Source organism: Amborella trichopoda, chromosome 9 (assembly GCF_054954075.1).
Source record: "Amborella trichopoda isolate Santa Cruz 75 chromosome 9, AtrichopodaSantaCruz75HAP2 v2.0, whole genome shotgun sequence".
In the NCBI taxonomy this organism is placed as follows: Eukaryota; Viridiplantae; Streptophyta; class Magnoliopsida; order Amborellales; family Amborellaceae; genus Amborella; species Amborella trichopoda.
This window is the reverse complement of record NC_142344.1, coordinates 9,442,698-9,456,669: the sequence shown is the minus strand read 5'-3', so window position 1 is coordinate 9,456,669 and position 13,972 is coordinate 9,442,698. Positions and strand designations below refer to the sequence as shown.

General features: G+C 35.4%; 1 protein-coding gene across 1 annotated transcript; it reads right to left on the bottom strand.

The window, feature by feature from the left end:
• Positions 1 to 2,454: 2,454 nt before the first annotated feature.
• On the bottom strand, positions 2,455 to 6,356 carry LOC18424212 (mechanosensitive ion channel protein 6). The gene is made up of 5 exons (XM_020676594.2): positions 4,336 to 6,356; positions 4,009 to 4,132; positions 3,614 to 3,907; positions 3,314 to 3,516; positions 2,455 to 2,991 (listed from the first exon to the last, which is right to left on the bottom strand). The coding sequence occupies exons 1-5, from the start codon at positions 6,141 to 6,143 to the stop codon at positions 2,706 to 2,708; spliced, it is 2,715 nt and encodes a 904-aa protein (XP_020532253.1). The 5' UTR covers positions 6,144 to 6,356; the 3' UTR covers positions 2,455 to 2,705.
• Positions 6,357 to 13,972: the final 7,616 nt, after the last annotated feature.

The following is a 13,972-nucleotide window of genomic DNA, read 5'->3' as shown; positions in this document are numbered from 1 at the left end:
CAACATTGAACCAGCCGGTTCTAGTGTCGATTTTTTTGTGAGAGAGCCGTCTAACAAAGTGTACCGCAAAACCGACCCTAACCGGACTCACCACCCTACTGGTAGCGATCTAACTAGCCAGTTTTGCGAACATTGGTCCATACCTGCTTACATGTTCGAAATTTCAGGAGTCAACAATCTCAAGCATTGCGTTGATGAACAAAAAAATAAAATGAACTTTCAAATTAAAGATAGCATTCTTAAACTTTGTTTTTGCACAGGTCCTTTTTACTATCTTCACATATCATCAGATCTACACCACTTTTTGAGCTGCAAAAAGATGGATCTATGGTGAAATGTATTTTCAGAATTTTAACATAGATTTTGCATTCTGAAACCATAGATTCAATACTCCAGGGACTCGCAATAAATTATATTTTTGAAATGGAATAGATTCCTTGTTATAATAAAAGGTTAATCTCTCCAGTCTTTCTGTCAAATAAAATGGACCAACATTGGGTCCCACATGTCGTAGAATATACCATTCACCAGCAGTGCAAAGCTTGCTCTTCCTCTTTTTCAAACCTAGATTCCCATGAATGGACAAAAATATGAATACGTCAGTATTATATAGCGAAAGGACATCTTGCGGTTTTTGTTTTATTAACAAAATGGAAAAGTTTATATAAGGCGTAAACCACTAGGGAAGGTTGTTCCTAAGTTTAAAAAACCTACAAATCAATCATCTTAACCTGGAGATTCATGGGTATGAAAAAAGAAGATATCTGGTCCTTAAAATATTTCATCTTCCAACAAATTATTCGGGCAATATATTTTCGAAATTTTCAAATGTTCATCATCATTTCTAAAAATTTAAATTTTGTAATTAAAGATAACAATAAATTTTTATGTCCTTGACAGACTTTACAACATCGAAAGTGCATTTTTGCCCTATTTTTTAATTGCACTTAAGTGTAAGGTTGGCATCGTATACAAACGTAACCCAAAATAACAACATTTATCCAAGCACCAATTGTTTTATAGAAATATATAAAATAAGAAGGGGTAGTGGGGAGTAGGAGGCCAGATGTTCGGAGACAAAATTGACAAATTGTCAACCTTCCAATCCAACATTCCCACCTGTATTCACCAACAAAATTCAACGCTGGTACTGCAAGTCCACACCCAATTCAATGTCGTCTACCATGTGCACCTCACCACCCACAATGGACGCACCCTCCAACAAATTTATTTACGCCCATGTCATAGAGAGAGAGACAGCGTGCGGTGTGCTATCGCTGGCCCCCAAGAGAAAGAGACAGAGAGAGGGGCTCTACAACAAAGGCTGGCCCCCAAGAGAAAGAGAGAGAGAGAGGCTCTACAACAAAGGTTAGTAGATTTCTAAGGCTATTGGCAGGAGTAAGAGAAAGTTATTTTAAAATAGGAAAATGGTTCAAAATTTGGGATCCATAATCAAAGAGAAATAGTTGAGATTGAAAAATATGTCGCATACAGAATTAGAGCTGAATGGACGAAATGGAGATGCATAATTGAAATTTTATATGATCACTACCTACCACTAAAGCTGAAAAACAAGTTTTATAAGACAGCTGTGATACCAACTTTGCTCCGTAAGACAGAATGTTGAGTGGACAAAAAATAATATACCCATAAAATGAGTATAGTAGAGAATATGATGTTGAGATGGATGCTGGACAAGATATGAAGGGATAGAATTTGAAATGAATTCAAAAAAATTGAAGTATGACACTAATAAACGAAAAGATACTTAAGTGGACTGGTTATGTGTAACGCCGACCCGGTACAACATCGGTGAGGAGGTACGAGTTGGTTCAAGTAAAAAAATTGAAAATGGTAAAAGCTAATCCCAAAAAGACGTGGTTGAAAACAGTCTAAAAAGATACTGAGATTTATAACCTCACTCAAGGGGTATAGCCTTTAATATAGTATGTAGAATAGAAGATTACAATTCATATGACCGATACCAATTAATTGAAAAAAAACTATAATGATGATAATGAAAATGGTAAGTAAGACCTCACCTCATAACTCATCAAAATTGTAGTAACGTGTTGAAAACCTTTATACTTATCATCTCCACTTGAATATTACGATTGTTAAGAAAAAATTTCAAGCTCCAAAAATAACGTATATTATATTATTATCTAGATTGTCTATTTCACCCTAACAGCAAGTGTCTACATACTACAAAATTTGTGTATTTTTTCAATTTCAAATTTTATTATCTGTGTTGACAATTGATTTTAGAGCCATCATAGAGATTTCCGTTGCCAAAAGCGTTTTCCTCACAAAATTTTGACGTGTGGCTTTATTTTGTTTGCATAAGGCGTAGGCCTTGTAGAAACTTCATTCACTAGTGAAGCAGTGAGGCAGGCATCCCACCACCCTTTCTTGTTCCTCATTGTCGAACTCTCACGGTCCAAACTAAGCCTATTACACATCAAAAAATTCCTATTTCTTATTGGCAACCTCTGAATATCCAAACTCTATAGCAATTCTACGCACCCAAGTATCAAACCTTCTCTATAAAACAAAAAATAATTTTTCCTGTTTACCTACTCACTCTATAGCAATTCTATGCAGCCATATCGGAAAGAACACACATCTCTCTTCAGTTATCTTCAGGCGAGCCACGAAGAGAGAGAGACAGATGTATTTCCAGCTTCCGTTTGTTTTACCGAAATTCAGGCTGATGTAGTCCATGTTGACGGAAGCCTAGTAGATGTTATTTGTGGCATGGGCCTGAGATTGACATCCACAGGGAGCATCCTATATTCGATCTCGAGGTCTCTGCAAATCCTTATCATTTCTTCGACAAATTGGGCTCTCCTCACCCATCGTTCTCCCATCTCTTGGTGGTTCATCTTGTGCTGTAACCAAACTGCTAATTTGATCTTGTTCATGTTCTCCACATCCTTCAACACTACTGTAGGATTCTCGTACCAGTGATCCGGCTTGCTTTCTATATACCTGGACTCAAAACAGATGAGAATTCAGTAAACGGTCACTACAACGGTTGAAATATTAGATGAATGCATCGAAGGCCAAGTGAATTGGATATGGTGGCATTGATCTTGGATAAACTAGTAAGAGAATTTGATGAGATGGGCTTCATCTGAGATGAATTGAGGAGAGAGATTTAAGGTATCGGTCTAAACCAAAAAGGTATCAGAGAGATATTTAGATGATTTTGAGTCATATATGGACTAAGTTTTCCCTAAAATGAAGCTTTTGATGTGATTGATGTTGAGATGAGAAATGGTTTAGAGGATCCTCATTTGTTGAGCCTTACCCTTTAATTCTTTCTTTCAACAAAGCTATCTTCTCCATTGGAGTTGCAAGATGTATACTGAATTCCACGGTATCACCCATGTCTGGGCTCCTATAGTAATTGCTTATTGGTAGAGTAGCGAGCACAGTGTTCGGATATGTGATCTTCTGGTTATCGTATCTCAGGAACACTGTAGTTAAGATATTCATCTCCTCGACAATCATCTGAGATACACAATTGCAAAGATAAGAATGCGGATGAACCTCTCTCTCTCTCTCTCTCTCTCTCTCTCTCTCTCAGATTGGTTTTATCAGGTTTTACCTGAACTGAATCAATTTCACATCTATCACCGACATCAAATGGATGCATAACAAACAAGAAGATGATGGCTTCAAAGACCATCTTGCAAGAATTTCCGAAGATAAAGACCACCAACAAGAGCTGGGAGCTTATGAAAACCAGGAGATGGGTGGTAGCAATTCCCAGTATAAGAAGCCAAATCACTAAGACGATTATGCACACCACAACGTTCACCATCTGGTGAAGCTTGTTTACTGCTGTCTTTGTATCATTCAGAGTTAATGAAAGATGTCTCCTTTCCCTGAATGCATGCACCTGTAACAACGGAGTTCTCAATTAGTGCTTGGAGCATTACAGACAAATTCATGGCATAAATACCAGAAAACAAGATAATTCTGGTTACAACAGTGACTGACCACCCAGTTTCTGAGAGCCATTTTACTGACTCTCTTGGTCTCTTTAGTTCCTTCAAACAAGCTCATGGTCTTCTGGGCTTCATCCTCTCTCATGAAACGCAACAGATCAACCAAGTCAAAATACCTACAGATTGGTTTCCCCATTAAAAGATAATTCATTTTGTAATGGAAAAAGACACAAATCCATAAAAAAGAAAACACGATTCATAAGGATGGACAAAAGAAAGATCAGTAAGATACAGAATTACAGATGTGTATGGCAAATGCTTGATTCAGATACAAACCAGAAAAATAGGAGAAGAGCACAAAGAAAAGAAGAATCCTCACTTGGCTCCTCGCTTGGCAACATTGTTAAATATCTTCTTAGCAGCTGCCTTAGCTTCATACTCGCTTCGAATGTGCATCGAAGATTCATCCTCTGAGCTTGCATTCTGAGCTGACTCATCAAGAGTAGAGAGAGCCCCATTTCTGACTATATTCATCAATCTCTTCATATTCCAAGCTGAAATATTATTCTGGTTCAGTTTATGGAGGTGGTCTATGGTTATCACTTCATCCTGTTGCTTACTGAATTCTTTTCTACCAGAGATGGCCCCTGAAACTTTAGGGCTTCTATCAAATACCCTGCTCTTATGAAGAACCTTAACGCTCTTGCTCGATAAACCAGCGATTGGGGGCACCTTGTTCCCTGCATTCTCAAACTTTCTCACCTCAGCCATAACTTTTTCTCTCTCTTCTTCAACCTGCTGAATCTCTATCGATGGCGGGCCTGAAAGGGTCTCGATCGCGTATTGGTTGAAGAGAGAGTCTTGAATTCGATCGAAATAGGTGCTCACATGGAAGGAGGAAGCCAAACTTTTCACCAATAGGATCTTAACAAGCCATATCAGGGTACCCACCAAGAGGCATACCAGGACTTTGCTTACATAAGGCAGGATTTTCGAGCTTGTTTCTCTTTCTACCTTCTTATCAAAGATATAATGCCATGCTATCAAGACGAGGCCCAGCCAGAGGCAATTCTGAACAGCCTTTCGAACTCCGTAGACAAAGTAAAGAACCCGCTTTCGAAGAAGAAAGTTCCTTTCAATAAAAAACACAGCAATGCGGATACCCCAACCCGAAACAAGTCGACCACATATCAAAACCAAAACCATGAGCACCCATTTCCATAGATGAAGGTCCCAAACATTTTGTTTACTCAAAGCAGGGATGGTTAAGCTACAAATAAAAGCACCCAATATTACAAAAAGGCTCACCCATTGAATCACAGTCATCGCATCGAGGTTTCCTCTCCTAAATTCATCAGGTAAATCCTCATCTGAAAATGGGTCCTCTTCTTCTTCATCATGAAGCCTATTTAACATGCCTGATTTCCCCCCCATTTGGCCGGATTTTGGCGTGTGGCCTGATTTCATAGGTTGAGCCTCACTAGGAAATGGTGGGTCAATAAGCCTGGACTTAGTCTTGGTCCTTAACAAGCTAGAGTTTCGAGGAATCGACGTGGAACGAGAAGAACACTTGAGAACCTCACCTGATTTTCCAGAACCAGAGGTATCAGAGCCTCCATCTTCATCTGATCCATGGCTATGAGAGTATCTCCTTCTTGCTTCTGCAACTTGTCCTGCAATCTCGAAAGAAACTTTCGATTCTCTTGAAATGGAGGACTTGGGAAAAGATGTTTGCCTCGTTTCCATCAGTGGAGGAAGGTGAATCGCTGGATTTTCAGTTTTCTGCACACCAGAAACCTGCAACTCCGGCGAAAACTGGAGCTCGTCCATATCGAGGTCCATATCAAGAGAAATCTCACCAGACGCCTGCTGTTTGTGAAGAAACTGGTTGATAAGCTTGGTTGGTGGTGATCCTGAGTCTTGCATCTGAAACTCGAAGCCTTCGGCACCACGGCCACGGCTGCCATGGCTGGTTTTGCTTTGTTGCTGCTGTTTATCAGGCCAAAAATCATAGCTCGACTCTCGCCATAGATTGGTACCATTGGTTTGGGATGAACCATCAACATTGACGACCACCTCTCTCTTGTCCTCTGGTTTCATGGGGTGAGTTTCCGATAGTTCTTCAATGGCGGACTTGTCCAGTTGCTTGTATGACGATTTATTGAAGGATTTTCGTAGAGAGTCCATTGTTTCTCGCTCTTGAGAGGGCTTATATAAATGTAGAGAGGGATGGCCACAAAAGCTCCTGTGTTTTTTAATTCTGAAATGGAGTTTTTGTTGGGGTATGGATAGAGATGGGCCGAAAACAGCGAGCAGGTGGAGGCCTGCGAGAAAGGGCTTAGAGAGAGAAAGCCTTAAAAAAGAGAGCCGGAAAGGACTAGAGAGAGAAAGAAAGTAGGAATGGGAAAAGAAGGAGAGAGAGACTGCACGTTTTTAGGAGGTCGAATCAGATGGGTGGTTTCCTTGAAGCTTTGAAATTTGAATCGAGAAGTCGGGAGATTCAAGAGAGAGAGGGTTGGGCAGGAGAGTCAGAGACCCGTTCCCCGTGGGTGCCTTTTATTGGCACTGGAGAAAGAAATAGTGGGGCAGAGACCCGCTCTCCGAGGGTGGCAACGGGTCAGGTAAGGGTTGGGTCCGCGTGGACCTGGACTCAAATTCGAATGGTATTTGTGCTCAGGTTTTGGACCTAACCCCATCGGTTAGGTCCAAAAAGCAGGCCTTAGGTTTATCTTATTGGGTCTTGGATGTCGTCGGGTCCATTGACACTCTCACCATGAGTTTTTTTTCGTTTTTTTTTGTTTTTTGATTTTTTACCATCATATACTTTATATTATTGGCAACAAGGTCACAATTTCAAGCCGTCTTATTTGTCATTTAATAACTAAAAATGACTTCGAATTTTTATTGTATACAATCTTTAATACACCAAAACGAATGGAGCTTAAATTATTTGATCTCCAACCATTTATGGCTATGGGTCAAGTCCAACCGGACCTGTACCCAGACCTGAATAGTGTTCAGATCCAGGTTTTGGATACATACATAGACCTGACCTGTTGGTTCCGAATGTTGGACCCATCCCAGATCTGTGTCGGGTATACCCGATAGGTCCCGAGCATAGTTAGCAAGTCGTGGATTATCAATAAATCGGTTCACCATGAAATCGGAAACTAATAGTTTTTATTTTAAAAAGTTGGATAAAAAAGTCGGGTAAACAATATGGATCGACATAAATGATTCATGTAAAGAGATCGTGAATATATCGGACTAAGCTCAAAAAATCAAAGTAAAAAATTAGATATATTTAAAATATTACAAATTTTGAAACTCTAAATATATATATCACCCAGTATAGAAAAATTTAATAATAGCGAGGAGTAATGCTTTCACTATATATATATTACTCATTATAAAAATGGCATACCATATCTAAATCATAAGATTGTTATCTATTCTATTCGTTAAGATAAATATTGGGTAGGTGAATTCAATTTTCAATCTTTCTAGAAAGAAATAGTCTACCCATATTTTGCTAACTATGGTCTACCCATGACCACCCAAAAAAATACATACCATATCCAGAGAAAGTTTTGGGAGAATAGAAATAAATTAGAAATAGAAATTTCATAGAACGGGGAAAAGATATTGAAGTTTTTTTTTAAAAAAAATCATATTAATAGAAATGTTTTTTTGAAATGTCGTGTTTTAAATTTCTTCTTGAAAAGTTATCGATTTATTAAAAACGTCATAGATTAAATTGTTTTAAAAAAATTATTAATTTTTTTTTAAAAAATCACAATCAAATCAGGCTACTTGATAACTACGGTCCTCGTTGAGTCTCCAGCACTATCTTTACTATTTAAGTTAGTTGGCCGTGCGGAAATTATAGTACCCACCAAGCTATAAAGAGGGGGACGAGGTACGATTGCATGGGAATGGAATGGATAGAATGCAAGTGATGGTGACCAACAAAATTTGTATAGGTGCAAGTAATTGAAAAAGACCCCTCGAGATCTCTCCCAAAAGCTCACCGATGGTTTTTCTTTTTCTCTCTCTTCACCCGCTCATCTCATCGTGAATGATGAAAAGAGAGAGAGATGCCAAATTTGATGGAGGGAGGGAGGAAGACCCAAAGTTTGTTTGGTGAAGGAATGGGATTAATTTGTCCCACATCAAGATTAAATCAAACTAGACTCACACAATAGGCATGAGCTGTGGAGTGTGTGCACACTTCACAGCACCGGCGTACTGTGCTGAGTGTGTACACACTTCACAGCATCGGCATACTATCGGTTGGTGGAGCTCATGTAAAGGTAATTTTAATTTTTGAAACAAAAGAAAAATGGATTGTTACCATTTGTTCAATTTTTTTTATTTTTTCAAAAGTGCACCTACAAAAAAAAAATTAAAATCAGACTTTGGCATGACAGATTCGACTGGTTTTTAATAGAATTAGTTGGTTTAGTCAAAGATCCGACCAGTTCAAGGAGGAATCCTACTGGTTCCCATTATATAGAGGGGTAAATCTATTTCTTCTCTTCATATATATATATATATATATATATATATATATATATTGAGGTCGAGATTTTCGATTTAAGAATTTTTTGGCACAAGAACAACCTCTTCAAACACATTTTTAAGTTGCTCCCCAATTTAATTATTTAAGGGCCCCTTATATAAAGGTTTGGAAAAGTATAGAATGAAACAATTTACCTTTGTTACAAGGTAGTTACAATTAATCTTAACCATTAGATGTGGAATTGGGTGGCTGCATTTATTTGGAACTTTATGATATGTTATTAAATTTTTGAATAATGATATGTTAATCAGTAAATTGATCCCCAAATTTCATATCCCCAAGCATCTTTTTTGCTCAAAGTCCACAGCGTGCTCCCGCGGGAGCATCTTATCCTATTAGGGCCAAAAGGAACACTGTTCTCCATCCTTACGAGAAAATTGCGCTAGAAGAATGGCAGCGTTGGCAAATGGAAACTCTCTCTCTGTCCCCTATCCCTCTTTCTCTCTCCTCTTGTCGTTGTGTCGCGTACGCGGCAATTCGGATCTGGGCGTCCTGGAAATGGAATGTCTTTCTTTTGACTCTTTTGGCCCCAACTTTTGTGTTGTATTCTACTCTTTCTATTTGTATTTTATGCATTGATTTAAATTCATAGGTGGGGTATGTATAAGGTTGCCTCCTTATAGTGTAGAAGTAAGACACGCTTATAATGTTTATTTGATGATGTTTTTTTATATTAAAAACTTTATGATGGCTTTAAAATGTTTTTTTATCATCCTTTATGAAATTTATAATTTTAAAAATGATATAAATAGAGTAGATCAAAAAATATTTGAAAATCTAAAAAATAGACGGTCCAGATAACTTGTTATAAAATATATTGGTTATTAGACTTGGAATTCTTTTTTTCTTTGTCTATTCATCTCAAAGTTAAGATGATCAGTTGGAAGGTTCTCCTATCCCGGAATACTCTCCATTGTAGGATTTTTTAGGTGCACCATACTTCAACAGTATAAAGTTGCAATCTTATATAAATTTTTAGAAAAAGTTTATATACGAATGTAACATTATAATGTAGAACTACATATAACACCTTAAAAATCCATCAGAAAATATGGTTTTGATGTTGAAAAACCCTTTGATTGATCATCTCGACATCGAGATGTATGACCATGAAAAATAAAAAGATTTTAGGTCTCAAAAATAGTGAATTTTACAACATATTATCTACATTGTCCATTTTCAAGATTTTCATATATTTATAGTCAACTTGATTTTAACCATTTTTTAAATTAAAAATTTTATAATTATATATAAAAATAAATTTTAAGATAATCCTAACAACATTTTAAATCAAAATTATATACCAAGATGAAATTTGAAAGTGCATCTTACCTCCACATTTACGGATGCACCTTAAATTTTTACCTAAATTCATATATAATATAACAAGGAGTGATGTCTTGCACGCTTCTGCCTTAAATTGTTTAAGATTTATTCCTTTTGTCGGGACGCCAAGCATGGAGCCACATGCATTGTGCGGTCTAGATTACAACACGTGTAACTCTCACCGTCAAAAGATGGATGACCAAAAACTTTTCCGACCACCCTTATTATTTCGGAATATCTCCGACCAACCTTAATCCATAAATCGACAGTGCATCTTCTTCTCCAAATAATTGCTCACGCTGGCTGCCTAACAAAATATGAACTAAGGTGGAATCTTCATATTAGGCCTGCCAATGGGCCGGACCGCCTGGCCGGTTTGTCCGGCCCTAAAAAATAGGGCCTCGAACTGTTTAGAGGGCTAGTGCCAGCCCTTTTCAGCCTGATCTGGCCCCTTTTTTTTTTCCTCTTATATTTTTTTTTCCATTTATTTTTGGCCTAGCTGGCTAGGCCTCGGTCAGCCTCATGGATTGCCACCCGACCTTGAAACAATACATTCTTGGTGCCAAATGACTTATCGGCAACGTACACTTGATGATATAAAAGTATTTACTTTTGATCCAAGAAGGTTAGAATTATTGTTAGCCATTGGATGTTAAATTCAATAGATTGAAGTGTGTCACAATATTCAAAAAGATTTATTTTTTATTATGTGTTATTATGTCACAGCATTTGAAAAAATTTGTTGTGGATTATGTGCCCCAATGATATATCTTCAACCATCTGATTTTACATTTAATGATCAATAATAATTATGATATTCTTGTATCAAAAGTAATTGGTCTCACTGTGTACATTTCCTGATTACAATTCTTCTCTTTTGGGGCCATTCTTCTTGGGGTATTTGTTTGATTTATTAAACCATTTTTGGAACAGATACTCAAAAACGGGTAAGAAAAATGGAACTCGTGGCTTCCATGCCCCGGTACACGCTGCATTTTTTAAAGTTTGGCTCTTGGAGCCAAAACTTAAGGGAAACAAATCCTGAGGGAGTGAGAGAAAAAGAGGAAAAAAATACACGGTTTCTATGCGGCCAGCCCGCATACTGTAGAAATGCAGGCTGCGCAATAAATATATTTTTAAAATATAATTTGATAGTAATTTTTAGAAAATATAAAATCTTTAACTTGTAAATCATGAATATTAAAATAATAATAATAATAATAATAATAAATTGAAAACTAGAAATAATAGTTATATTAATAAAACATTTGGACCGTTGGTTACACTTGTTTTTAGATGGACTACTTATTTGCATCCATATTTAAGATGGATGCTTTATACTTTTGGACCGCATAGTGTAGAAAGTTCACTCGACAGGGTTGTTTGGATGTTGAAAAGCCTTCAATTTGATAATCTCGATCTCAATATGTATGGACCTGAAAAAAACTAGATTTCAAGTTTTGAAATTGATGCATCATGTCATATATTATCTTGACCATCAGTTTTCAAAAATTTTGAATGTTTATAGATCTACTCAATCTACACTATTTTTTAATATTTAAAATTTATAATTAGAGATGAAAATAAATTTTCAAACATCATATAGATTTTTATACTAGAACATTATGTTTTGATACTATTTAAAGGCGCGTCTTACTTTGATTGTTTAGGATCTTGGCCTCATACGAATCACACCCTTAATTAAAAAGGCATCCTTTTCTTTACCAAATCAAGGTTTTATGCAGCGTTTAAAAAATCGCCGAGTCGAACCGGACTCGCCCGGTTCGACTCGGAATTCACGAAAATGGACCGGATCGGTTTAAAAATCGGGAATCGTCCGGTTCTAGAGAGAACCGGACGATTCCGCACAGTGACTCGCCGATTCACTGTGCGGAATCGGCGAGTCCGTGAAGAACACGGGTTGCACAGTGTTCTTCACGGATTCTTTCAAATTTGTCATTTTTTGATCATTTTTTTTGGCATGTGATCTGATTTGCAAGCTGTAAACAGCTTTATTCAGCTTTTTCAATAATTAAATGGTGGAAAAATTGGTTGTTTTTGGATCACGAAAAATTCGGGGTTTAGGGTTTCCGCCTTTTCTGAAATTTCATGCCAAATAGGGCATGAATCTTTCAAAATTTGTAGGCATTTTGATCTTAAAGCTGTGAATCAAAACTTTTTGTTACTAATTTGTGATAATCGTTGAGAAAAACAGAGTTTTTTAGAGATTGAAGGCTTCGGTTCACAAAAACAGGTAAGAACTTTGGGTTTTTTTTTTTTTCCACCATTTGATTTATTTCACGGCATATTTTGAACAAAATGAGTTCAATAATTAGGGTTTTTAATCTTTATTGTGTCTAGTATGATTTAAAATTTTCAATTTTACGTAATCTGGTCAATTACAGCAAGAAATTTGATATGAACAGTGAGATGTCTGCGGAACCAAATTTCGCTGTTTTTTTTTTTTTTTTCCGCCTTTTGATTCTGTTTTCATGATATATTAGAAATAATGTATTAAAAATTTAGGTTTTTGATTCCTTATATTGTTGTTTATCAAAAAATATACTCAATTGGATGTAATTTATTCACTTAGAGGTGAATTTTTGAGTTAAAATCGCTTATGTAAAACGACTCTGTGAAGAACAATTTTTTTTTTTTTTTTTTTTTTTTTTTTTTGCAGCCCATGATAGAATTTTTTGTAATCCATGATCGAATTTTTTGTAATCCATGATCGAAATGTTTGTTTTTTTTTCTTGTAATCCATGATCGAATTTTATTTTTTATTTTTGTAACCCATGATAGAATTTTTTGTAATCCATGATCGAATGTTTTGTAATCCATGATCGAAATGTTTGTTTTTTTTTGTAATCCATGATCGAATTTTTTGTTTTTTGTTTTTTATGTAACCCATGATAGAGTTTTTTGTAATCTATGATTGAATTTTTTGTTATCCATGATGTAAATGTTTTTTTCTTTTTTTGTAATCCACGATCGAATTTTTTTTTTTTTGTAATCCATGATCGAATTTTATGTAATCCATGATCGAATTTTTTGTAATCCATGATAGAATTTTCTGTAATCCATGATCGACTTTTTTGTAATCCGTGATCGAAATGTTTGTTTTTTTTACTTGTAATCCATGATCGAATTTTTCGTTTTTTTTTTGTTTTTGTAACCCATGATTGAATTTTTTGTAATCCATGATCGAATTGTTTTTTTCTGTTCTTGTAATCCACGATCGAATTTTTTGTTTTTTTATGTTTTTTTTTTTTTTTTGTAATCCATGATCGAATTTTATGTAATCCATGATCGAATTTTATGTAATCCATGATCGAATTTTTTGTAATCCATGATCGAATTTTTTGTAATCCATGATTGAATTTTTTGTAATCCATGATCGAATTTTTTGTAATCCATGATCGATTTTTTAGAAAATTTATGATTTTTTTTTTTTAATCCATGATCGAACTTTTTGAAAATTTGTTAATTTTTTTTTTAATCCATGATCGCATTTTTTGAAAATTTGCTGTACTTTTTTTGTTTTATTTCTTTTTATCCATGATCGAATTTTTTGAAAAATGATGATTTTTCGAAAAGATGTGAAAATCGTGATAAAGTTTTGATTATCATGATGTATTAAACATTTAAACCCAATTTTTAATTTTTATTGTTTGAGTTTTCTGTAATTTTTTTTTTTTTTTTCCATGATCGAATTTTTTGAAAAATGATGATTTTCCGAAAAGATGTGAAAATCGTGACAAGGTTTTAATTATCATGAGGTATTAAACCATATTTTAAATTTTTATTGTTAAAGTTTTTGTTGAAAAAATTGTATGTTGATGGATTATTTATGCAAAAAAATGCATGTTATTATATTTTCATTACAAAACTGTATTTTTTTTATCTGTTGTTCATGGATTTTTTAGTTGGAATGACTGATGTTAGCTGGCTCTTTGAAGAATTGTTTTTATTATTAATTTTTTAATGCAAAAAATGTATGTTCTTGATAATTGAGTTGTAGCCATGTTTGGAGCTTGCATTTTGTATTATTCTAAATGTTTGTAATTGATATGTACGAAAATATTATTGTCAAAAAAGGTATTTTGCA